General features: G+C 54.4%; 1 protein-coding gene across 2 annotated transcripts in view; it reads left to right on the top strand.

Moving 5' to 3' along the window:
- Disc1 (DISC1 scaffold protein) overlaps window positions 1-23,756 on the top strand; it is a 200,680-nt gene that overhangs the window by 83,397 nt on the left and 93,527 nt on the right. For both annotated transcript variants that reach the window (XM_046432128.2, XM_058575004.1), the window contains exon 9: window positions 5,921-6,109. In XM_046432128.2, coding sequence (XP_046288084.1) covers window positions 5,921-6,109 — 189 coding nt within the window. The remainder of the gene's footprint in view (window positions 1-5,920; window positions 6,110-23,756) is intronic.

The raw sequence follows: 23,756 nt of genomic DNA, 5'->3' as shown, positions 1-23,756 counted from the left end.
GATAAAAATGGTTGAAGTCCACAGTCGATAGTGAAGGTGTCCAACTCTCCCACGTGTGCCTCGAGCAGGCTGTTCCTGGCCGGTTTCCTGGGCCGCTGCTGCAGGTTTGGGGCAAGTCCTGCTTTGAGAGACACCTGGCCCTGGTCCTTGCTATGTTCCATCTCTAGCAGGCACCGCACTGCCCCACTTTTAGAAGCAGCTCGTGTTCTGTGTAAACTCCTGTGTCCAGCTTTGTGTCCCCCGGGTCACTTCAGATGTTTCAGGCACGCTGGCACTGGGTGCTGCTCACTGGAAATTCTCCTGCTCTCTCTAGAAATCAGGTGACTGGAAGAAACAAAACAGACAGGAAGTGGCAAATGCCAGTGGAAGGAGCCTGCAGGCCCAGGTGGGTGGGGAGCCATCAGCAGGGGCTTGTTCAGAGCCTCAGTTGGCCCTGCTCAATGAGCCCAGCTCCTGCAGGCTGCCTGGGCCTCGACACTGGAGGCCGAGCCACGAGGCTGAGGTCTTCCCTGGCCTGGTGCTGCGGTCTGAATGTGCTGGGGACTTAACCCCCAGGAGCAGGATTGAGAGGTGGGCCCTTCAGAGGTGATTAGGCTGTGGACGCGTCACCTTGGCGAATGGATTAATACCAGCATGGCACAGCAGGCACACGATTGCCAGCCCGGATTCTGGTAAAAGGGTGAGTCTGTCCATGACTCCCTGTGTCTCTGGTAACTGCTCCTTGCCCTCTGCCATGTTGGGGTGTAGCTCAGAGGCCCTCACCAGACGTGGACTGTGTGTTGGGACTTTCCAGCCTCCAGAGCTATGAGTCAAAGGAACCTCGTTGCTTCTAGATTACATTCTGTGGCTTCTGTTATAGAAGCAGAAAACAGACCAGGATCCCCTGTGGACTGGAGCCTGCCATTCCCCAAGAGATCTGGGGTCATGCAGGACAAAAGACACGGGCCTCTTTCTCATTTTAGGGTTATTTTCAGCACTGACTGTGTTTTTTTGCCTAGTAAGTAAGTACAGCTGAAATGGGGGTAGGTAACAGTGGAGAGTTTTAGGAGGATTATTGCACACTGACATGTCTGTGGGCACAGGTAAGGTCATGTGGGAGGCGCCCAGGTGAAGGATAGAGTAAGGCCTGGGCCTGGTCAGGGGAAGACAGTGTGGGCACAGGTGCATGGCCCTGTGTGTCCTCCCTTCACGGATAATGGGGCCAATGTTTCAGACCAGATCATTTATTGCTGTGAAACCAGAAGAACCAAATTCATGATCAGCACTGCTCTGTGCACTCATGGAATCTAAATCTCTGAGACCTTGACAAGGTCATTCTCTGGGTCTGAGTTTCTTCAAGTGGAAATTCAGGCCAATTGTCAAGAGGCTCCCTTCCTGGACTGCTGGAGAGGTCAAATGAGACCATCATATGAAGAGAGGGAGCACAGCAAACTGTAAATTGGGGTTTTAGATGGTGACCTTGGGGAAGGAAGAGGTGTGCAATGACCCCCACCCCCCACTGTGGGGTGAATGCTGGGCCGGGAGCGTGGAGGTGCACAGAGCCAGGAAGACCAGGCTGAGTGAGACTGCCATGGCCTCAGCTGCACGATGTGCAGAACGAAGCTTCAGGCAGCTGCCATTTGCAGCGTCCTCACCGAGGAGGCATGTGGCCTGTGGCCAGTGGCCAGGGTGCAGTTCCACCCACATACTTGTGCAGCCTGGGGTCCCAGGTCACTGATGGCTTCCTTCAGGGCCAGCTCTGATTTCTGAGGTCTTGCCACAGGCTTAGCCAACTCGGCAGTTGGGGACAGCTGCACCCAGCAAGGTTTGCGTCTTGGGCTTAGCTCAGAGGTCCCAGTGCTTATAGAAGGTCATCTGGGGACAGTGTGGCCTTTTACTGTGGCTCAAGTTGTGATGCTGCCATGGGAATTCACTCTGCACACACAGAATGTCCCCTTTTCTCACCAAGCAGGTCCTCTGCCCTATGCCCTGGGCTCAGGGGAGGTCAGGTTGATAAGTGATCTCTCCCGAGTTTTATTAAGGACCCTGGCTCTGGAGCTCGGGTGGGCTGTGGGGGGCTGGAGGATGTCCCCAGCAAACCTGCGTGGGCACTTGCTCTGTGTACGGCATCTTTGTTGGTTTCTTCTCAGAAGCCTCATTCCTCTGAGCTGTTTGCCCGAGGAGACGGAACCTTTGCGGTCCTGCATGGTGTCTCTGGGGTCACAGTTTGTCCCACCTCACTTTTCATGAACTTTCAAAAAATATTTCTCTTAGTTGTAGATGGACACAATGTCATTATTTTTATTTGCTCATTTCTATGTGGTGCTGGAGGTCAGACCCAGGGCCTCACATGGGCGAGGCAAAAGCTCTACCACTGAGCCCCAGCCCTGGCCCTCATGAACCTTTTACTTAAAAAGTGGCCCAGAGAAAGGTTGGGGCTTCCTTCACCCAGCCTGAGGGGCAGGGGAAGGCGCCACGCTGTATAGGGGCCATCAGCCACACCTCTGGCTATCCTCCTGCAAGCCCCCAAGCCTGGGGTCCCTGAGGCTCTCTGTGGGCCTTGAGGGTTCTGCTCCATGGCCAGCTTGGTTGTGTGCAGGCTGGCAAGCACCTGCCGGAGGGAGAGTTAGCGTGTCTGTGTTTAAAACTGGAGAGGCCCTGTCTGCTCCCCTGCAGTGTCACTCTTGGTTTCCCCAGGCAGGTGGGTACCACGGTTTGGTCCTCCTTGGTCACCCGTCTCCTTCCACCCACCCTGGCTATCTCCTGGGGCTCCCGTCTCTTCTTCTGGCGATCTCAAATTCCGTCCTCGTGGAACCTGCCTCAGCCGCCCTCTGGAGTGGTCTGTCTTCTCTGACTCTCCTGGGGCTTGTTTGCCTGCCCTTTACAGTCCATCTTGACCCTTTATTTCACGGTCACCTCCTGGAGGGCAGGGGCAGCCCCTTGCTCTCTTTTGTATTTGCCACATCAACTAATGCAGTGACAGAAAAGCAGTCAAGCCGTGTCCACCCCATCTTGGGATCAGAAACCACGATTCCAGGTCAGAGTGGCTTGTGCAGGGTGTTCAGAATGCCCCCAAGGTAGGAGACCTTTTGGGACACTTTCGATATTTATATTAGTTTGGAGGTACTCGTTGGTCAATGACAAAGAGGCGAACAGCCACAGGTGTCATTTAAGAGGAGGGCTCTGGGGTTGTTTGAGTTTGAAAACTGCCCTGTTGTTTTTTGCTATGTGACCTCAGAAAGATATGGAATTCTCTAGAATTCGGCTTTCTTAGCTATAGAGGCAACAATATGTATTTCATCGAGAAGTGCCAGTCTTTCATATACCACAGAGAAAAAAAATTGCTGTCAATGAAACAATGATTCAATGTTTCATTTATGCTCATGGAAGTAACTCTTAGATACATTTAGGCTTTCAGGAAACCACAGGCCAGCTGGGCATGGGCCAGCGGGGCACATTGGATCCCAGTGACTGGAGGCTGAGGCAGGAAGATCGTGGGTTCAAAGCCAGCCTCAGCAAAAGCGAGACACTAAGCAACTCAGTGAGACCCTGTCTCTAAATAAAATACAAAATAGGGCTGGGGATGTGTACCTGCCCCTCTCCCCCTGGCCATTCTTTGGAAAGGAGAGTGTATGGATTGGGGTGCCTGGAGAAGGCTGGTCGTCACACTTGGAGACTTCTTCAGCAGCTCTGGGCTGCAGTTGTCGAGGGTCCTGTCCCCCACAAGCATGCAGCCTGTCCTCTGTGCTGCTGGAGGAAGCTGCTGTAGGATTTTCTGCTGGGTTGTTGACACTTCAACACTTAAATGCACCTGCTTTCCTGATCCTGGACACCCACTTGCACAGTCAGAGCTCAGTGGTCCTGGAACCTACCAGGAGCCGCAGGTGCCTGGGGCCACCAGGAGTGGCAGCAGCATTGTGACAAGTGCCTCTGGCCTTTGTTCCTTGGCGTTCGTCTGCCTCAGTTCTCCTCCCGTTTCCAGTGGTGCTATTTGTGTCTGGGTGGCCGTGTGGCACGTTCAAGCCCCTTGTCAGGGATGCGTGTGGTGAGCCTCTCTCCTGCTCTGGGCCGTTTCCTCCTGTTTTCCTACGGGTCTCTTGAGGAGCACAGTTTCTACCTTTGACAAAGTTCCCATTTTCCTTTGTAGTTCGTGTCTTCAGGGTTCTCTGATATGCTTGCTCCAAAGCCAGGGAGGGGGTCTCCCTGTTTCCCCTGGAAGCTTTCATGTTAACCACCGTTAGACCTGTGGCCGTTTCTGTGCTGTTTGGTGTGTGGTTTGAAGTGTGGAGGGAGGCGGCCCTTTTCTCATGGAGATAACTAGCTGTTCTGTTTGTTGAAAATACTGCCTTTTGTTCATTGGGTTGGATTTGTACTTAGATTGAAAAGCAGTCGACTCTCTGAGTTTGTGTCCACTTCCGGGTCTTCTGTTCCTCTCCGTGGATGTGTTTGCCCACCTCTGCTGAAGCTGGACTGTCGTGGTGTGTGGTGACCACAGCATGAGTCTCAAAACCAAGATGGACTTTTTGAGGATCACCCCAGTTTTCTAAGCCTTTGCATTTTCTTTCATGTGATAGAATAAGCTCATAAATTTCTGCCAAAGAACCTCATGAAATTTTGATTGGAATTGTATTAAATCAGTGAATCAATCTGGAGAAGCTGAAACCTCAGTAACATGAAGTTTTCCAATGTGTGTTTGTGGTTTGTCTTTCTAATTATTTAAATCTTTACTTTCTCTCAGTACGTATTAAAAAAGAGCGCTCTTCCACATATTTCTTTAAATTTCTCCCTAAGTGTTTCTCATCTTAAAATATCTTATAAATTGTGTTTTAAAAAAAATTATCTCCCAATAGTTTATTGTTGATATGTAGATAATTTTTTAATGTCTTATAAATAATTTTAATGATTAAATGCATGTAGGCAACCAAGAAAATTCAGAAGGTCACTGATCTTTGGCTGGATATTTCCTTTTCCTTGGTGCGTGTTAATCCCACAGCAAAATGGTTTCCTATGGTGTTCTGGCACGACACACCATGCACTACTGATTTTTGCATGTTGACTTTGCACCCTGCAACCTAGCTATATTCCGTGTGTCGGGGTTTCTCTTAGCTTCATAGAATTTCTTGTTTATTTCTGTAGCAACCCATGATTCAGGTGTTATTCCAATAATGGTTTATGGAAAGTTTGTCCTGGGCATGCTGATTTCCTCCCTGCTCATCACACAGCTTGAGGAACATGACTGGGGTGTTAATTAGGTCCAGTCCGACTCCAGGGCTCCATCCCTCCCCATCCTGAGGGAGGTGCCACACCTCCTGGACACTGGGAGCAGTGCCTGTGGCTTTCCTGGGTCCCACAGGGACAGTCTCGTGTCATCATTTTCACAGGCCAGGAATATCTGAGGGGACCCCTGGAACAGACTCAAGAATTGGGGGGTGCAGAGGGCATTTTCAGTGAAGCAGGGGCCTCTTCAGTTCTGGCACAGCAATGCTGAACTAAAGGTAGGGTGGGTGAGGCTGGCCTGGGCACGTTCAGGAAGCAGGTTTACTGAGGCTGCAGTGCCCGGAGGGGCCGGTGCCAGGGTCTCTGGGCCCTGAGTTTGGAGATTGTCTTGGACGTATCCTCAGTGGGGTGGATGGTTACCTGACGGTGGGTGGGAATGCAACAGTTGCTCTCTGTCCACTCTTAGGAGAGCTTGGGATGGACTCTGCCATAGCTTATGTCGACAAACCTAACATTTCAGTTCCCTGAGCCCTCTGCAGACACCCTACCAACCTTGACATTCCTCGTAAACATTTCCTGACAAGAAGGGAGGCTTAATTAAGGCAGGGTCCTTGGGTTGGGGTCTCGGGTCCATTCAGTGCTGCTGCTGAGCAGCCTCTGCTGCACGGGGCCTGTCAGCTGAGCTGCCTCCGCCTCCTTTCTCCTCTCCCGCCCTGTGCTATAGGAGGCCATTTCTGCACGGCCAAGGACCTGGCTGAGGAGATCCGCTCCCTGGGCAGTGAGCGTGAGGAGCTGGAGGCGCTCCTGGGCAAGATGCTGGGGCTGAGTTCCAGAAGCACCGGGAAGCTGGGACGCCTTCGTGAGGACCAGGACAGGCTGTGCCGGGAGCTGGCCTGCCAGGCTGCGGCCTACGGTGAGTGGCGGGGGGATGTCCAGCTCCATATCTCCTGGCAGGTGGCCAGGCGGGACCATCTGTGCTTCTGGGACCTTGATGAGGGGGTGCCATGGGCCACACAGCTTCCATTTTCTGTCAGAAGCTTTAGCAAACAGGGTGGTGCCACTCAGGGGTGACACCCTGTCCTCCGCCTGCATCTGCCCAGGGCTCCTGACTGTGCAGAGCAGCCCTCCTTGGGGGCAGGCCTGTAGCCCCTCCTCGGGGCAGTCCTCTCCCTCTGTGCCCAGGCTCAGTCTTCCCATCTGCACTGCAGCCTGGCTAGGGAGAGCAGGTGCCTCTCAGGGCTTCTCCTGGGGAAGGTCATCCACGCAGGTACTGCCTCTGCCCGGCTCTGCTAGGAGCAGAGCCCAGGTGCTGCTGTGTCCTTCCTGTGCTGGTGGTCCAGAGCGGAGGCCACCTGAGGGCCCAGCCTCGGGGTCTCCAAGGATCCTGGTTCTGTCCAAGCAGAGACAGCAAACATTTACTTCTAAAGAAAGTGAAGGATTTCTCACGAGTTTCCTTCCAAAATGCTGAATGAAATCATCAGAAGCAAATCAGATTTAAAAGGTAATAGATGCTAGAACTTGCTTCTTCACTGGTGATGAGAATGTTTGGCTCATGGGGGGTCAGTGCCGTGGAGTTGTGTGCAAAACATCCTGGGCGTGTGCGCGTGGAGGGCAGAGGACGAGACAGCACAGCAGGGTCCCTCATAAATGTCCTTCACCATTCTGATGGAATAAATAGATGTGAATAAGCGGCCGCATTTTACAAAGTATGCTTACCTGAAGAGAAATAAGAAGGAAGTGGGATCTTAGGAGTCGGATCTGAAATGAGGATCTCTGAAAATATCCCACAAATTGATGTACGTGATTTTTTTTTTTTTTTTTGATACCAGGGGCACTCAACCACTGAGTCACACCCCCAGCCCTGTTTTGTATTTTATTTAGAGACAGGGTCTCACTGAGTTGCTTAGTGCCTCAGTTTTGCTGAGACTGTCTTTGAATTCATGATCCTCCTGCCTCAGCCTCCCTAGTTGCTGGGATGATAGGTGTACACCACCGTGCCCAGCTGATGGACATGAAAATTAGTGTCTAAAAACCAAAAAAAGGAATGTAGCATCAGCTAGTAGGAACTAGGTGTGACATTTTAGGGTGCATCAACTTTGCTGTGTGGGTCCATCAGCTTGCAGGGGCTGTGGTTACTACAGAGTTCCCGGGTCAGAATGTGCTTGGTGGTACTGGGTCACTTGGTAACCAGCACTACAAGCTGGCCCAGCAACTCAGGGCTTCTCTGAGTTTCTTTTCACTTTTAAAGATCAAGCCTTGTTTTTTTTCCAACTATGTAACAGGAGACTGTACACTTGAGCCTAGGTAACTTCAGTACTAATCAGGGGCAACGTGCTCTCCTGAGACGTTCCAGCCTGGCCAACTGGGCATGAGGGATGAGCATCATGTACTTATTTTTGCTGTTGGATTTCTAAGTGTACAAACTATAAAAGCTACGAGATTTCTCGTGGCATCAGCATGCACGAGGGGGCAGAGATTAGCTCTAGGAATACAGAGGCTGTGAACATATTTGGGCAAATAGAGTGCAGCAGTGTTTCCATGTGAATGGCGGAGCTCTGGAAAGCTATTAAGATCCTTTCTAAAAAGGGCTGCACAGCGTTTTTTGAATCCCGTCCTTGTCACTTCACCAAGGATTTTCACAGTGATGAATAAAACATGCACAGGTGGAAGGAGCTGGTGGCCGCCGCGGGTGCTGGATTGTCGGTGGCGCTGTACGTAAGGGTGGGGAGCAGCTCTGTGTCTGGCGCCTGGATCTTGCTGCGTCAGCTCCCCTGGTCCCAGATGTATCCACAGGCCAAGCTGATTCTTACCCAGTCTGAGGAGCTTTGGCTCCGGTGACTCAGATTAGTTAACCCAGACTGCAAGCGTGCGAGGGACAGATAAGTAAGGTATAAACTCCCGAGTCCGTCAAGCTGCATAATAAAAGGGAGTGTAATTAACTAGGCCGAGTCTGTCCAGCCGCTTTTGGGTGCTGGGTGTTGACAGTGCAGGATGCTCTGTGTTTGTACCTGCTAAGTGATGGACTCCCCCTGGCCTTCGACATATTGAAGTCTAATGTTCAGGAACGAGCACTGCGTTGTGGTCCTGAGTGTGACTTCAGCATGGTTGTAGAAGTGGCCCTTGGGAAGGGGCAGTGCACACAGGGAGGAGCAGCCCAGAGTGTGAGGGGCCCAGACTCATCCGTCTTGCTCCCCAGGCCCCTGCAGGTGCCATTCAGTCCATGGCGCTGAGCCAGTCACATGTGTGTCCAGGTCCGACCTGAAGGAGCCAAGAGAGGAGAGCTCAGCCCTGTTGGCTCCCTTTGAGACATCTGCACACTCCCCTGCCACTGCCACAGCCAAGGCCTGTGGTGACAGTCAGAGGCAAGGGTTGTGGGAAGCACCCTTACCCAGTGGCCCTGTCAGGGAGGATTTGCCGTCACATCCGGGGCCAGCCAGTCTCTGGTGTCTCACACCAGACGCTCAAGGCCAACGAGCACTTGGGGGGCTATAGGCCAGGGTCCAGGGTCGTTGGCTAGACTAAGCTCCATCCCTTGGATTTGGATCACGCAGATGGACCTCCAGGCTTTGGCTTCTCATTCGATTCCCAGTGGTGGCTTCGAAATATCCCATGGGAGGTGACAAGTTGTTGAGTTGGAGGTTCAGGTCAGGGCGTCTGCAGACAGCACAGGATGACAACAGGAAGTCCCTGGAGAAGCAAGGGGCAGGCATCCCTGCTCGAGGGCTTTGTCACTGTGGTGACTGGGTCCTGCAAGGACGTGGGAGGAAGCCAGCCTGAGTGCTGTGTCTTTCTTGGGCTGGGAGAGCAGCGCAGAGTCCTGAGCAGGGTGAGGTGGGAAGAGACAGGAGGAAAAGCCAGCTCCTCCACTCAGACACCTACGGAAGTTACCTGAGACCCTCTCGCTAGTACGGATTTCAGCAGTTTTTTTTCTTTTAAGGGAAAGTGGGGTTAAAAACAATTGGTAACTTCTTTAGTGGGCTATGTCTGCTTTCCAGAAAAGAAGACTAGCTTGCGATTTACGTGCGTGTTTTCCCATCTCCTGTGTGTAACTTGGTGACCTGTATTATCCTTTATTAATGATGCTGATTTTGTGTGTAACTCAGTTATAAAGCAAGCCGGTGTCTGGGGAGAGGTTCAACCACAGAATGATCAGGGCTGGAATTCTAAACAGGGCACCTTTGACGTCTCCCAGTTGCTGCCGGCTGCTTGGCACTAAGACAAGCTCAGAGCCTGGCTGGGTCCGTGGCCCAGTGAGCCCTTCAGGTGGGTCAGAGATGCCCAGGGAGCGGGTCAGCTGCAGGGCTTCATGTTCCTGGGAATGACTTTGTCCACCTTGGCTTGTTTGCCCCTCAGGGAGAGCAGATGAGGGTGCTGAGGGTGGCACTCGGCTCCGGCTGAGAGCCAGCTGCCCACGTGGCAAGACCCTGCTCTTACTTGGAGACTGGCTAATGAAAGGGAGTGGTGCCCTGGGGGGGGGGACACTGAAGTCCACTGAGGCAGCTTTCTGCAGAAACTCCCTCACCCTGTGAAGACAGGGCTTTTGGTGTAGGGATCCCGAGACGCACAGATCCACATGCATTTGTCAGGTATGTTTAGCAAAAACTGTCAAGATGAATTAAACAAGAGAAGGAAATCTGTGTCTCGCATTCTTTTTTGATAAGAGTGGGAAGGAATGGTGAACCAGAAAGGTTCATCTAACAGAGATAAAAAATAATAAAATCATATAAAAATTGTGTTCAAAGGAAACAGAAGACAGTGCTAATGACAAGTGTTAATTATTTGGTGTGAGACTATGACATGATGAGGAGCATCCTAGGAGCAGGAGCAAAAACTGCGGTTGAAGTACCATCTGCCACAAAAGTGACCCCATGTGGCAGTTTTGGGGAATGGGAAGCACAACATTCTTAAAGACTGCTTGAGAGCATTGTGCAAAGTCCTCGCAGACTGACTGTAGCACACACAAGGCACTTTTCATTTCTGTCACTTCCCTGCCACTGAACCCCAACCTGCCTGCCACCCCCAGCAGCATGTGGCCCCGGATGGCTGCCCCCCAGGTGCCTGAGCACCTCAGTGAGATGCTTCTGTTTTCATATCAGTATGATGAGAAATACATGGTTGTTAGAACCACCTGGAGACAGAACCTAATCTCATTATTTGCCTTGTCTTTTATGTAGAGTTTTGGAGCTTTAAATAGGAGTGCTTGTGCCGGGGCATGGCCTGTGGTAGAGAGCTCACCTGGCCAAGGCCCTGGGCTCAGCCCAGCACTGCCCTAAGAACGAGAACAGGACACTCTGCGATTTCCTCCCTGATGCCCTGTGTCTGGCTGAGCTCCTGAGCTTCACGGTGTGTGGACGAGCCAAGGTGGACTCAGTGTGTTCTTGGACAGGAAGGAGGGATTCCCTGCATGCCGTCACTTCCTTTTTAGTTATAAGTGCTGACCCCTTTCTTTTGGTTGCAAAGCCCCCAGAACTAGGTCATTTCATTTCTGGACACTAATGTGGTCTAGACGCCCAGGTAGTGGTGGCAACACAGGGCCAGGACCAGGGCCAAGGGCTGACTCTCTGCATCCAAAGTTTCCTCATGAAACTGTTCTGGGCTTTTTATGGCCGACTCCTGACCTGAGTCTTAGCCATTTCTCAGCCCCTCTGGGAAACTTGAATATCACGCCACAGGCTCCTGATGGTGTGAAAAGCCCACCCTGAGTGCCCTGTGGACCAGGTCAAGCACCCTGAACAGAGAGGCAGGTTTCTTCATTTTTGAAACTTTCCAGAGCCTTCTTTTATTCCAGACCTGAACACAAGCCTCTTCTGCATCAATTAAGTGACAGGATGCTCTGTCGATTGTCACTTTTATGGTGATCACTTACTTTATACTAAAACCCAAATTCTTTACTTTTGAATGGTCACTAAGGGAACCTGGAAACCATAATTCAGAAAGATGTTGAACTATGATCATTTAATTGGACACAAATTTGTAATTCTTGGAACACTTTCTGCGTATTTGCCAACAGTTCTGCCCCTGCCCCAAATGCGGCTCAGCCTTGCCCTGTGCTCCTGTCAGGAAGGCGTTGCCTGGAGGACTGGCACCTCCTCGGCTCCTGGGGAGGGAGTGAGGAGCCCTGCCGACCAAGGAAGACCCATGTGCTGTCCTGTAAATCACCGGGTGTGGGGGGATGCTACATAGGGAACGAGATTGTGATCTTCCAGGCTTCTTGATGGTGAGCTGTGCAGGACATTGTGTGATGCAGGCTTTGGGGAGTGAGGCCCTGAATCATTTTAACTGAACCTGACTCTCCGAGGCCTGGCAGGCTAATTTCCCTGGGGCCAGCTAAATTTGGCGACCTGGGAGCTGTCAGTGTTTCAATGACGAGCTCTGTAGGAACCTCGATTCCTTCTTTGACACAACAAAGTCAGCTTCCTGCATAGCCCCTGACCTTCCACTCCCACTTCCTCTTCTCTGAAGCCCCCATGCACTGCACCCCCGGGGGGACAACCTTTGTGTGTGGTGACCGCCGGTTGCTGGTGACCTCTGGGTGTTCTTATGCTTGCACATGCAGCCCTGTGGAGTCCACGTGGGCCTCCGGGCCCATCTGCTCCTGTGCTGTTGATCTGGCTCGGAGTGGCCTCTGTCCGACCCACTCTTCTCTAGATCCCAGCGTCACCAGGTGGGCAGTGTCAGCTCCTGTGCTGTTGATCTGGCTCGGAGTGGCCTCCGTCCGACCCACTCTCCTCCAGCGTCACCGGGTGGTGGTGTCACTGCTTCTTTCATGTTCCTCCTGGCACTGTTGTTTCTGAAGTCTTTCTAAGTCATCAACAAATGACCACGTGCTCTGCCTTTGAATTTAATTGCACCCAAATTTTACTTGCCAAAGCGATGTTAAGATTTTTGGCTATTTTATCCTGTTTGAACATCTCTCTCTTCCTGTTTCCCATGGCTGCTTTACATCCCATGTATCCCAGATATCGTGTTCTCCTTCCCCAACGAGGACAGGTGCACTTGTCATGGCCGTGGGGGGCTGTCTTGCTTGGGCAGGTGACTGAGCCCTTCACTTTGGCTCTGTGCTGGCCCAGTGTTTGACCTGGGTCCTTGTGTGTCCGTCACGCTGGGGGAGGGGACAGATGCGCTAGAATTTGGACAATGTCAGCTTGTCCTTTGCTGCACCCCACCCTTCCCAGAGACTGAGCGGCGGCAGAGCAGGGCCGTAAGTCCACGTCTGTGTTGAGGCGGTTGCCACACACTCGCATCCCCGTAGCTGGAGCTCGCTCACGGAGGCCACCACTCAGAATGAACTCTGACCTTCCTAGTGCGGAGGGCAGAGGAGACTTATACCACGCGGACAGGCTCCTGTGTGGGCCTGGCCTCAAGGGCAAACGTACCGTGCAGGCAGCTGCTGCCATGGGTCCTCCTGATCAGCCCGGGAGGGTCTCCGTGTGCACTTCCCCCACCACCAAGCAGCGGTGGAGGAAAGGAGCCACGTGTCCCTTCAGGATGTGGCTCCTGCTCAGCCCTTCTCTGTCTCTGGCCTCCCCCGCCCCTTTGTTCCCATTTCCTTACTCAGATCCAGGGAAACCCCACCACAGGAACTCCTTCCTCCCAAAGCCTGCTGTCATCCAGTGGACCTTGGAGAGCGTCTGCCGCCCTTCCCGTGGCCCCAGAAGCTGCAGTGTGAAGGAGGAGGTACTGGGAAAAGAAGATGAAGGCCGTCCCCGTCTAGGAGGGGTGCCAGACAGCACGTCACCTCTTCTCTTCAGGCACGGGAAAGGGTTTGCCAGGGAGACCAGCAGTGTTGGCATTAAGTCTGAGCCCCCTCCTCCAAGGATCTGTCCTCACAAGTCACAGGACCCTTCAGGACCCACTGTGCTCCAGAAGGTTCCTTCCTGCCCTCCTGTTGCAGGGCACCAGACTCTCCCTCCATGCCAGCCCCTCTCCCCTGGCTTCTCACTCTCCCCTCCACCTTTGGAATGCCCGCATCCCAGCCGCCAACGCCCACCCCACATGTGCATTTCCAGGCCCTGGACCTCTGCTCTCAACTGCATCCCCTGCTCTGATGGAGCAGTGGACCATGCCCACCCACGGCCCCCCCACCTGAGCTGGGGCAGGACCCGGCCCTCTGCACCCTCCCTGTCCTGCTTGGTGGGCCTTGGTGCTCCCACTCTGCCTGGCATTTGGGCTGACGTGGGAAAGGTGATCATTATCCCTCCCTCAGTGTTCTGTAATTACTCATTCCGTTTTGCCATGTTTAATGGAATATTTAATAGCATCTATGAAGAAGCCTGATGACTATAAATAAATGCTCTCTTTGGTATTGAAAGGGTTTTATACAATATGAAATTTAGAGCACAATTTCCCTCTGGAGTCCCCACATTAATATTCATCATGAGCCCCAAAGCAGAAGCTATTATATTTTAGCATAATGAAGTTCACCATGTGTTTTAAAGTCACTTGCAATTGTGCTTCTCATCACGATAATTAGGAAGGTCATCTTGTCTTGCTGGTCTCCATTAGATGTATGAACTAGCCATGGCTGTCCCTGGGAAACGTATTAGGGCACTTTGTGCAAATACAGGGGCAATGCGAGACTTTCTGTCCCAAAGTGTGGCTCTTTGCACCTAATCACCAAACCTGAAATGCTGCTGCTTTAGGCAGCTTCTCATTGTTGTGACCAAAAGGCCTGACAAGAACAACGTAGAGCAGGAGATGTCTATTTTGGGTCAGGTTTCAGAGGTTCAGTCCACGGTCATCCAGCTCCATGGCTCTGGGCCCAAGATGAGGCAGAACATCATGGTGGAAGGGCGTGGAGGAGGAAAGCTGCTCAGGACCTTGCACCAGGAGGCAGAGAACTCTGCTCACTACGGACAATGTATAAACCCTGCAGGCACACCCCAGTGACACCTCCTCCAGCCACACCTACTGCCTGCAGCCTTCACCCAGTTAATCCATCAGTGGATTAATCTGAAATTAGGGTTCCGCCTCTCATAATTTCACCTCTGAACCTTCTTGCATTGTCTCACACAATGTGACCTTCTGGGGGCATCCCTCATATCCAAGCCTTAATGCCTGCTATTTGGCCTCCAGTGACATCTGGGCACGGAACCCTGAAACAAATCACCGGCTCTCTCTTTGACTGTCTGGCTTGAGACCTTCCTCTTCCATGAAGCAGGACACCATGAGGTCACTAAACATAGGGTGGAGGAATTTGACGTGAAGACACTGGTGTGTTTCTGATCTATGTTTTTTCTGCCTCACTTGAGAAATTGACCGTTTGCATTAGAGCATGAAGTAAGGTGTGTTGTACTCGTGCCTGGAATGGCTCGTGTCCAGATTTGCAGGGCGGAGCTCCCTGGGTGTTTCCAGGAGAATGAACCATCACTAATTTTCAGTGGTAGAAATGGTTCTTGCTCCCTGATAGTGACGGGGGAGGGGAAGGGAGAGTCAGTCTCACTGCCTACCCAGTGGAGGAGAGGAGCTGTGCCCCAGTGTGCATGAGAAGGAAGCAGCCGTGGCCTCCACAGAGGTGGCCCGTCGTGTCCCTCCCGTGCTTGCCCCTCAGCTGTGAAGGTCATGGGTCCCTGCTGTCAGCCCGTGTCACGTCCCAGGGTCTGCTTGGTGCCGACAGGGACAGATGTCTAGTTGTGCCAGGAGCTGTGTGTAAGCGTGGCTCGGGCCCTTTTTCCACTCGCTGATTTGCCCCCGCAGACCTCTGAGACGGTGCGTTGTGGGGCAGGCTTATGTTTGAAGTCCTGTGCTGCCCTGAGCTTCTGCTCTGCCTCCTGTTTTGCCTCCTGATGTGCTGGGCCGACTGTCAACCCGTCCGACTGAGCCTGGCTGTGCTGTTGTAATCCCCCGAGAGGTCTCTTCCCTTATCCTGAGGCCCTGTTTCTCATGGGGGTCCCTGGCTGTGTCTCCCCCTTGCCTGAGGTTTCACTTTCTAGTTTTAGTTACCCACAGTCAACTGTAGTCTGAACATGCTAAATGGAATCCCAGAGGGAAGCAATTCATGTGTTTTAATTAGCGTGCTGTTCTTCCTCAGTAGCTTGATGAAATCTCCTGCTGTTCTGCCCGACCTGCCTGGGGTGTGAATCACGCCCCCGTCCAGTGTATCCTCACTGTGTATGCTACCCTCCCATTGGTCATGCAGAAGTGGCCCCAGTTATTGGATCAACTGGACACTTACCTAGTGTCCTTCATGGCGTCCAGTGCCTGCCTCACCCACCCACTCCATCTCACTTGGCACTGTATACCACACTGTCCTGAGAAGGTCAGGTACAGTATGGTATTTGAAGGAGAGCCAGACGTGGTGTTCACCTAACTCCGTCTATCGTATGCTGTAGTTGTTCTGTTTTAGGATCATTGCGGTTAATCTCTTACTGTGCCTGGTTTACACATTAAACTTTATCAAGTGCACATGTGAGAAGAATGCAGAGTATGTGGGATTTAGTATTAACACGGTTCCAGGCATCCTCTGGGGTCCACAGATGAAGAAGGGGCGGCTGTGTGGACAGTGTCTGCCTCACCGGCTGTGAGCTGGGGAGATGAAGGATGTCTGTAGTAGACGAGGCTTGGTGCTCAGCTCACACCAGGGCCCCAGTGGCCATCGCTCATGTGGTTATCCCTCTGGCAGGACTGGCCGAGTGGGAGACGGGACCTGAGGCTGCACTAGTGAGAGGGGCTGGACCCGACAGGCCTTTTGTCCACAAAGCTGGTGTCTAGCCATTAAGGAAACTTGACTTGTGTGATGTCCAGGTTCCTGAGCAGTCTTACTTCATAAAGTAGACGATTAGATGTGATCTTACGTTTGTAAATGTTTCGCTTGAAAAAGAAAAAACATCACCCACTGTTGTGGCTAAGATGAGAAGTACAGCCAGGAGAAGTGCTGGCGGGAGCGTGCAGTGGGGAGTTTTCCATGGGTGCTGGTGGGTGTCCAGGGCAGGGCCGCCTGGGAAACCCTGGGCAGCTCCCTCTCAGGTTAACCGTGGCACTAGTCATGTGACCTGGCGATCCCACTTCTGTAGAGGTCAGAGGTCATGCCTGCAGGAGGTACAACCAGTGCTTGCAGCAGCGCGAGTTCAACTGCCAACACTGGGGACAGGTGGACTGAACGTCGAGTAGCGGACCGTGTGTCCTCGCAGTGGGGTGGCTCAGACCCAAGAAGGAGCAACTGCTGAGGTGCCCGCGGGTTTGTCTCAGGCGAATATGCCTGTGGAACAAGCTGGTCTGGAGAGGCCACTTGCTATGGGAGCGCTTGACATCCACCGGGGCCACAGGGACCTCTAGGGATGGTGGGGGTGAGGGTGTGAGGCCTTTGTTAGGGATCATCCTGGATGCGGGTTGTGGCACTGGATCCAAGAATCCTCCGTGTATTAAGCCCATGACCACCGTGGGTTCTCCTGGGCGTGGATAAGTAAAATGCTCAAAGGTGCCGAAATTCATGCTGGTGAGTCAGGGCGTTGCCTGCTCAGGCCCTGAGACTGACACCATGGCAGTTTCTGCTGTGGGCTCATCTATGGCTGTCCCCATAGTCGAGGCAAGGCTCCCTGAGGTCCGCCCTGCCAGCCTCCTCCCAGAGGCTCCCCAAGGTCTGCCCTGCCGGCCCCCTTCCAGAATGTGGTGTCAGGCGTGAGCCACAATGATCTCCCCTGGGCCTTGCATCTCTGCAGCATTTTGTTCCACCCCAAGAGCCACAGAATAGGCCTTTGCCACGGCCCCTGGCCTGGGTCCAGGCCATGCCCCAGCCAGGGAGCTGACCAGTCCCTGTTCTGAGCATCCTGCTGGGGCCAACCTGACCTGCTAGAGAGTGTTGCAAACGTTATCATCAGTGATGAAGCCCCCCAGCTCCCGCCAGCCCCACCCGCCTCTTGTCCAGTGGTGGCTATCTCCTAGAGGGCTTCATGGGGTCCCCAGGGAACACCTTGCTCAGGAGTGGCTCAGCTCACTCTGAGTCACCTTAGAATGGCTCAGGTCGAGTCGCAGCAGCTCTGCGGCTGAGTGGGGCTGTGGACAAACCCACTTCCCAGCCTCAGGATGGGCCGGAGGACCCTAGGGTGGAATATTGAGTGGAGAGGACAGCAAGGCAGAGACGTCTCATTCTTCTTGCCCTCTTCATGGTGACTTGTTGAAGGTCTGTCCCAGCCTCTGTGCCGGTGTTGGAAGCTGCCGATCCTCCCCAGCATTTGTGGGGGGCACAGCCTGGGCTCAAGAGCCAAGCTCTGCCTGGGCAGAACCCTGTTTCTGTGGAGGCTGAGCCTGAGAACCAGGCAGAGCTTGAGGTGGAAGGCATCTCAAGCACCCCTCATCCACAGACCCTCACCCCAGGTCACCCATTTGCCCACCCCTCGCCAGGTAAGTTGCACTGCCGTTTGAATGTTTCCTTGTGAGATCTTAGGGTGCAAATGTTCTCCCACCTGAAGCAGGAGACTGAGTCCTTGAGGGGAGAGCTGACCTCTGGTGACATGCCTGGAGCTGTGTGGCCAGACCTGGCCGTGCCCCCCTGAGAGAGACATGATGTGAGGGGGCTATTTGACCTCCAAGGACCTGTCTTCCACCACCCATTCATGTCACTGCGGGGTGAGCAGGTTTGAGCCGTGGGGCAGCAGAGGACACAGCCACGAGGACACAGCCTCATCAGAGACCTGAAGGACGCCGACCGCTTAGGCCAGTGTGGGAACCCTGAAGGGCCATGGGAACCTGGACGGACACCAGGTCCCTGCTGGGCAGAGGCGGATCACTCAACAGGGCCCAGCGTGAAGAGCTTGGTCACCGAGGGAAGGAGGTTCCAGGAGGCCAGGAGGCTGTGGGGGGACACGGTGGCTCCACCTGGCGCCCACCCAAGACTTGAACCCTGGCCTTCTGTCCATCCTCCGTTGCCTCCACACTCTGCTCTTGCTTCTGCTCAGACCCAGAGTGCACCTGCATGGGCTGTGGTGGCCTTCTCAGAGGGGACAGGACACGCCTGGGCTCTCCTGCTTCCACAAGGAGACTGGTGCAGCTCCGGGAGGCACGGTCCCTGAGGCTGCACGTTCTGGTTAAGTCCATGTGACACCTCCATTCTTGGAAGTGTTTTAAGGTGGAAAAACAGGGCATGTGGGAATTTAGAAACTCTGCCGAGGACAGCGATGGAGAATTCAACAGGCAGCAGCCTGAGGAGCCGCATAGGGACCCATTTCTGGCTCTGGGAACCCAGGGTCCTCCTGGGAATCGGCAGAATTAGAGATCACCTCAGCCGCCGGCCCAGGTCTCATCCTGCCCCAGCCCCCTGCCCCACGCCCCTGCAGCTGGGAGCCACACAGCTGTCAGTGCTCCCTTCTGTCCTTGTCCTTGGCATGGCCCTGATCGCTGACTTATGCTCCTTTGTCACCTCTTCCCAATGCATTGCCAGCACCAAAGTGTCCTCGGCAGACAGTGCCAAACCGGTCTGAGAGGAAGACGGCAAGCAGGCGGGTTAGGGAGACACTTCCGGCAGCACCTGAGAGCTCCCAAGTCCAGACCCTTGTTTTCAGGTGGGAACCCTTGTGGGGAGGCCGCTACCTAAGGTCCTGCCCCTGGGTGGAGAGTGCAGCAGAGCTATCTGACCCCCTGGTGGCCTGTTGGTGACATAGAGCATTTTGCCACTCCATGACTTTTTGGCACATGGGTGGCTTGGAGGCGGCACTTGTGCCTTCCTTCCTGTCCTTGCCAGGCCCTGTGTTTGGGATCAGGCAGCGTGGACTCTGACATCAGCTGGGATGGTGTTGGTGCCTTGTACGTCGTGGGCTGACTGTGAATGTTCGCAGAGGGAGACGAGGAAGGAGAGAGCGGAGTCCGACTGGGCAGAGCTTCTCAGATCCCTGGATGGGGCTTCTGCACCTCAGCAAGAACCTCTGGGGGGCCAGCGGGCTGATTCTGATTCCAGAGCTCCTTCCTAGTGGCTGTCCAGGTCCTTGCTCCTCTGCATAGTCAGGCTCTGGACTGTGTGCAGGACGCTCTGGCGGCAGGAACAGAGGGGAACTTGTGGGCCTACTGGTTGCCAAAAGACCTGGGTTCAAATGCCCACTGGTCTAAACAATGGCAAGTGTGATTGTGCACTACTGAGCAGTGATGTCCCCGTGACACTCCCTGCCAGGCTTTGTCCCACGTTGCTTCTGCATTCACAGTAATCTGCACGGTGGGAGCAGAGTCCTCATTGCACTGAGGAGGAAACGGATGCTCATAGAGATGAGCCAGCAGACCCCCAGCCCACGTCGGTCACCAGGAGCCCACAGCAGCTTCTGACAGTGTGTATGTGAGTGAGCATGCATGTGAGTGTGAGTGTGAATGTGTGTGTGCATGTGCACATATGTGTATGCAGGTGTGTGTCTGTGGTGTGTGTGTGTCTTAGCATATGTGGGTATACATACATGTGTGTATGAGTGTGTATGCAAGTATGTGTATTTCTATTTTGTGTACTTGTATGTGTCTTGTGTATCTGTGAGTGTATGCATGTGTGTATGAGCATGTATGTAGGTGTGTGTATGTGTGTGATATTTCTGTGTCTCAGTGTATACATTGCTTCATGTGTGCATACATGTGCATTCACATCTGTAAATGTACACACACGCGTATGTATGTGTACAACTGTATATGAGTCTATGCATGTGCATATACTCTCTGCAAATGCATGCATGTAGTGTATGTATACCTGTAATGTGTGTACGCATGAGTTCATGCACATGTACATGTCGTATGCACAGGCATGATTATGCACATGCATGTACACACATACCAGTACACATGCACATACATGCTTACATACATGTGAGAGTGCACACACATGTACACCCACCTGTACATGTGCATATATTCATGTGCATACTTGCACAGCACACAACTATGTAGATACATGTGCATCTGTGTATCTGTATGCACACATGTGCACGCACACATATGTATACATGGGCACACATGCACATATGTAAGTGTGTGTGTGCATGCACATGTGCGTGAGTGTGTAATATATGTGTGAGTGTGTGCATGGGTGTCTGCTCATGTGTGTGCCTGTGTAACATGTGCCCACACATGTAGGTGCACACATGTGGGTGTGTACATGGTGGATGCACGTGTGTGCTTTCCTTATACCTCTCTGCTTGTCAAATGACCCTTCAAGTTTTTTCTAGGTTCAGGATTTTAGGCCAAGGACAAAGTACGTGGCCCCCTGCTCTGTGCTTGGCTGTGTGGCTTGTCATTACCCCAAGTCCCCTCAGAGTCCTTCTTATGTGCACAGTCCTCGCCAGGCCCTGGCTTCCTCTTCTCAGGGTTCTCCTGCGGGACTCTCGTGGGCTGTGGCCTTCTCAGGAGGAAGACTGGGTCTCATTCCCTGCAGTCTGGGCCCCGACTTCACAGGTGTGACTTGCTCGAGCAGAGCTTAGGAAGCAGGGGCAGCTCCATATCTTAGGGTGCCACAGTGCCAAGGAGCCCGGCAGTGCCCGGCAGGTCGCTGCTGCCTGCTCGATGCCTCTCTCCTGAGTAGCTTCCCTGTGCAATGCTGTGTGTGGAGGCCTGCATGCTCTGGGGCCAGGCCCCACCTGGACAGGACACAGGCAGTTTGCTGACAACCTGGTCAGCTGGGCTAAATCGATCATGTCCTGTGCTCAGAGTGGCACACAAGGGAGGGACAGACCTAGGAGCTAGGGCAGCTGCTTGGAGAAACAGGGGACCTTCCCCATGGCTGACCTTATCCCATCCCCAGTGGCTTTTCGGTCACCTAGTCAGGGAACAGAAGGAGGCAGGAAGGGGAGCTGGGGTGGTGCTGGCGAGGCCCTCAGGGGAGGCTCAGGAGAGGCCCTGACCTTCCCTCTGAAGCCCCCACGTGCTGGGCTTGGTTGTTTGCAATCCCAGCAAACCATGCCTTTCTCTCAGTGCCTTTGGGTGCAGGGGCTTGGGAGGCACAAGCTAGAGCCTCTGTTTGACCCTGACAAGGAACATTCTGAGATAATTGCATGGCTGGTGACAGGAGAGAAAAGAAACTGCAGAGCTACTGACCCCGCAGGAATGCATTGCAATGTGCTGCTGTCCAGGAATGTTCATGGAGTTCTCCATGGGGTGGGAGGGAGGGAGGGAGAGAGAGAAGGGGAGAGGAGGTGGTGGGGAGGGGGTGGGTGGAAGAGGAGGGAAGGGAAGGGGAGGAGGGGAGGAGGAGGAGAGGAGGGGAGGAGGAGGGGAGGAGGGGAGGAGGAGGGGAGGAGGGGAGGAGGAGGAGAGGAGGGGAGGAGGGGAGGAGGGGAGGAGGAGGGGAGGAGGGGAGGAGGAGGGGAGGAGGAGGGGAGGAGGGGAGGAGGGGAGGAGGAGGGGAGGAGGGGAGGAGGAGGGGAGGAGGGGAGGAGGAGGGGAGGAGGGGAGGAGGGGAGGAGGAGGGGAGGAGGAGGGGAGGAGGAGGGGAGGAGGAGAGGAGGAGGAGAGGGGGGGAGGAGGAGGGGAGGAGGAGAGGAGGAGGAGAGGAGAAGGAGGAGAGGAGGGGAGGAGGAGGAGAGAGGAGGAGAGGAGAGGAGAAGGAGGAGAGGAGAAGAGGAGGGAAGGGGAGGAGGGGAAGAGGAAAGGAGGAGAGGAGGGAAGGGGAGGAGGGGAAGAGGAGGGGAGGAGGAGGAGAGAGGAGGAGAGGAGAGGAGAGGAGAAGAGGGGGGAAGGGGAGGAGGGGAAGAGGAAAGGAGGAGGGGGGGAGGAGGAAAGGAGGAGAGGAGGAGAGGAGGAGGAGAGAAGGGAAGGAGGAGAGGAGGAGAGGAGGAGGAGGAGAGGAGGGGAGGAGGGGAGGAGGAGGAGAGGAGGGGAGGAGGAGGGGAGGAGGGGAGGAGGAGGGGAGGAGGGGAGGAGGAGGGGAGGAGGGGAGGAGGGGAGGAGGAGGGGCGGAGGAGGGGAGGAGGGGAGGAGGAGGGGAGGAGGGGAGGAGGAGGGGAGGAGGGGAGGAGGAGGGGAGGAGGGGAGGAGGAGGAGAGGAGGGGAGGAGGAGGAGAGGAGGGGAGGAGGAGGAGAGGGGGGGAGGAGGGGAGGAGGAGGAGAGGAGGGGAGGAGGAGGGGAGGAGGGGAGGAGGAGGAGAGGACGGGAGGAGGAGGGGAGGAGGGGAGGAGGAGGAGAGGGGGCGAGGAGGGGAGGAGGAGGAGGGGAGGAGGGGAGGAGGGGAGGAGGAGGGGAGGAGGGGAGGAGGAGGGGAGGAGGGGAGGAGGAGGAGAGGGGGGGAGGAGGGGAGGAGGAGGGGAGGAGGGGAGGAGGAGGGGAGGAGGGGAGGAGAGGAGAGGAGGGGAGGGGAGGGGAGAGGAGGGGAGGGGAGGACGGGAGGAGCAGGTTGCTCTGTGACGCTGGGAAAGGCCAGGTCAGAACTTCTGTAAGTATGGTAAGGGGAGGTTCTATGTAAAGGGAGGGTGTTGGCAGCTGTGAATGGTTCTGGTATCTGGTCCTGGGGACCCAGTCCTGGCTCTGCTTTCTCTCAGCCAGCGTCAGAGGAGCAGGAGCCGCCGGCTCATGGATTTAATTTTAGGTTTCCTGAGGCTGTCACTGTCACCACGTCATCTCAGACACCCGTACAGAGGAGCCAGCTTTGGCTGTGAGTGAAGGGCACAGCAAGGTCACTGTGCTTCCCAGGAGCCCATGACTGGTGAAGTCTGTGCCCCTGGGCTCCACGGGCTTGTCTTCCAGGGCAGTGCCCTGCGGCCGAGTGTAGACAGCTGTACGGAAATATCCTTCCCTATCTGCAGCTTTGACTGTAGGAGCCTCCGAATCTACTTTTGAGCTGCATTTTCTAAGATGACGTTAAGTGTGTAAGAAGCAAGTGTGGCCACAGGGCCAGCGGCTCCAGGAGGCAGGTGTGTCTGGAGCCGAGTGACTCTGGGACATCAATGCCACCCGCAGTGCTGTCAGTTCTGCCGTTTCAACGAAAAAGTGAAAGACAGCAGATGTCACCCACTCAGTAGTTTAGGTGCCCTCTAGTAGACAGCCTCGCCCATTTCCTATCTTGTCCTCCTATGGACACGCGGCCCCAGTGTGCTTGCAGCAGTGTCCTTTACTGGCCTGTGGCCTCAGGACCGCTTGGGTCCTACCTCTGGGGGTGGCGCTGGACGGGGCCTTTGTTTGGAGGTCCCCAGGGTGTCCAGTGTTTGGTCAGTTTGCGCTTCGTTTGGGGCCGAGTTTCAGACTTCTCGTGGGTAACACTGGCTTCTCTAGGAGGAAAGTCTGAGGAGCCGGGCTGTGTGTTGGACGTGATGCGCGCTCTCTGCCCTCTGGTCACGCACACACCGGGCGCGTGCCACCTCACCGCCTCTCACACGTCCACCACAGGCTCCTTTTGCTGCTTAGGTGAAGGTGACAATTTGGTGTCAATTCCTGTAGCCTCCCAGAACTCCCTTGCTGCCCGGCCCTGGCTTTTCTGGTCTTCTCCTAACTGGCGTGTGTCACTTGGGCTGGCCTTGCTCTGCCATCTGGGAGAGTGGACTGTCGGGAAGGGACCCTGGGGTGTAGGTGTTGAAGAACTTTGGGGTGGCTTCCACAAATGGTGTTGACTGGTCAAGGTCTTTAGAAAGTCTCCTCTGAGGGCTTCCTACTGGCCATGGGTCATTGATGC

The sequence above is a fragment of the Marmota monax genome, unplaced genomic scaffold (assembly GCF_021218885.2).
Source record: "Marmota monax isolate L192 unplaced genomic scaffold, Marmota_monax_Labrador192_F-V1.1 WCK01_AAM20220418_F8-fsc00071, whole genome shotgun sequence".
Lineage (NCBI taxonomy): Eukaryota > Metazoa > Chordata > Mammalia > Rodentia > Sciuridae > Marmota > Marmota monax.
This window is presented reverse-complemented; position numbering and strand designations above follow the sequence as displayed.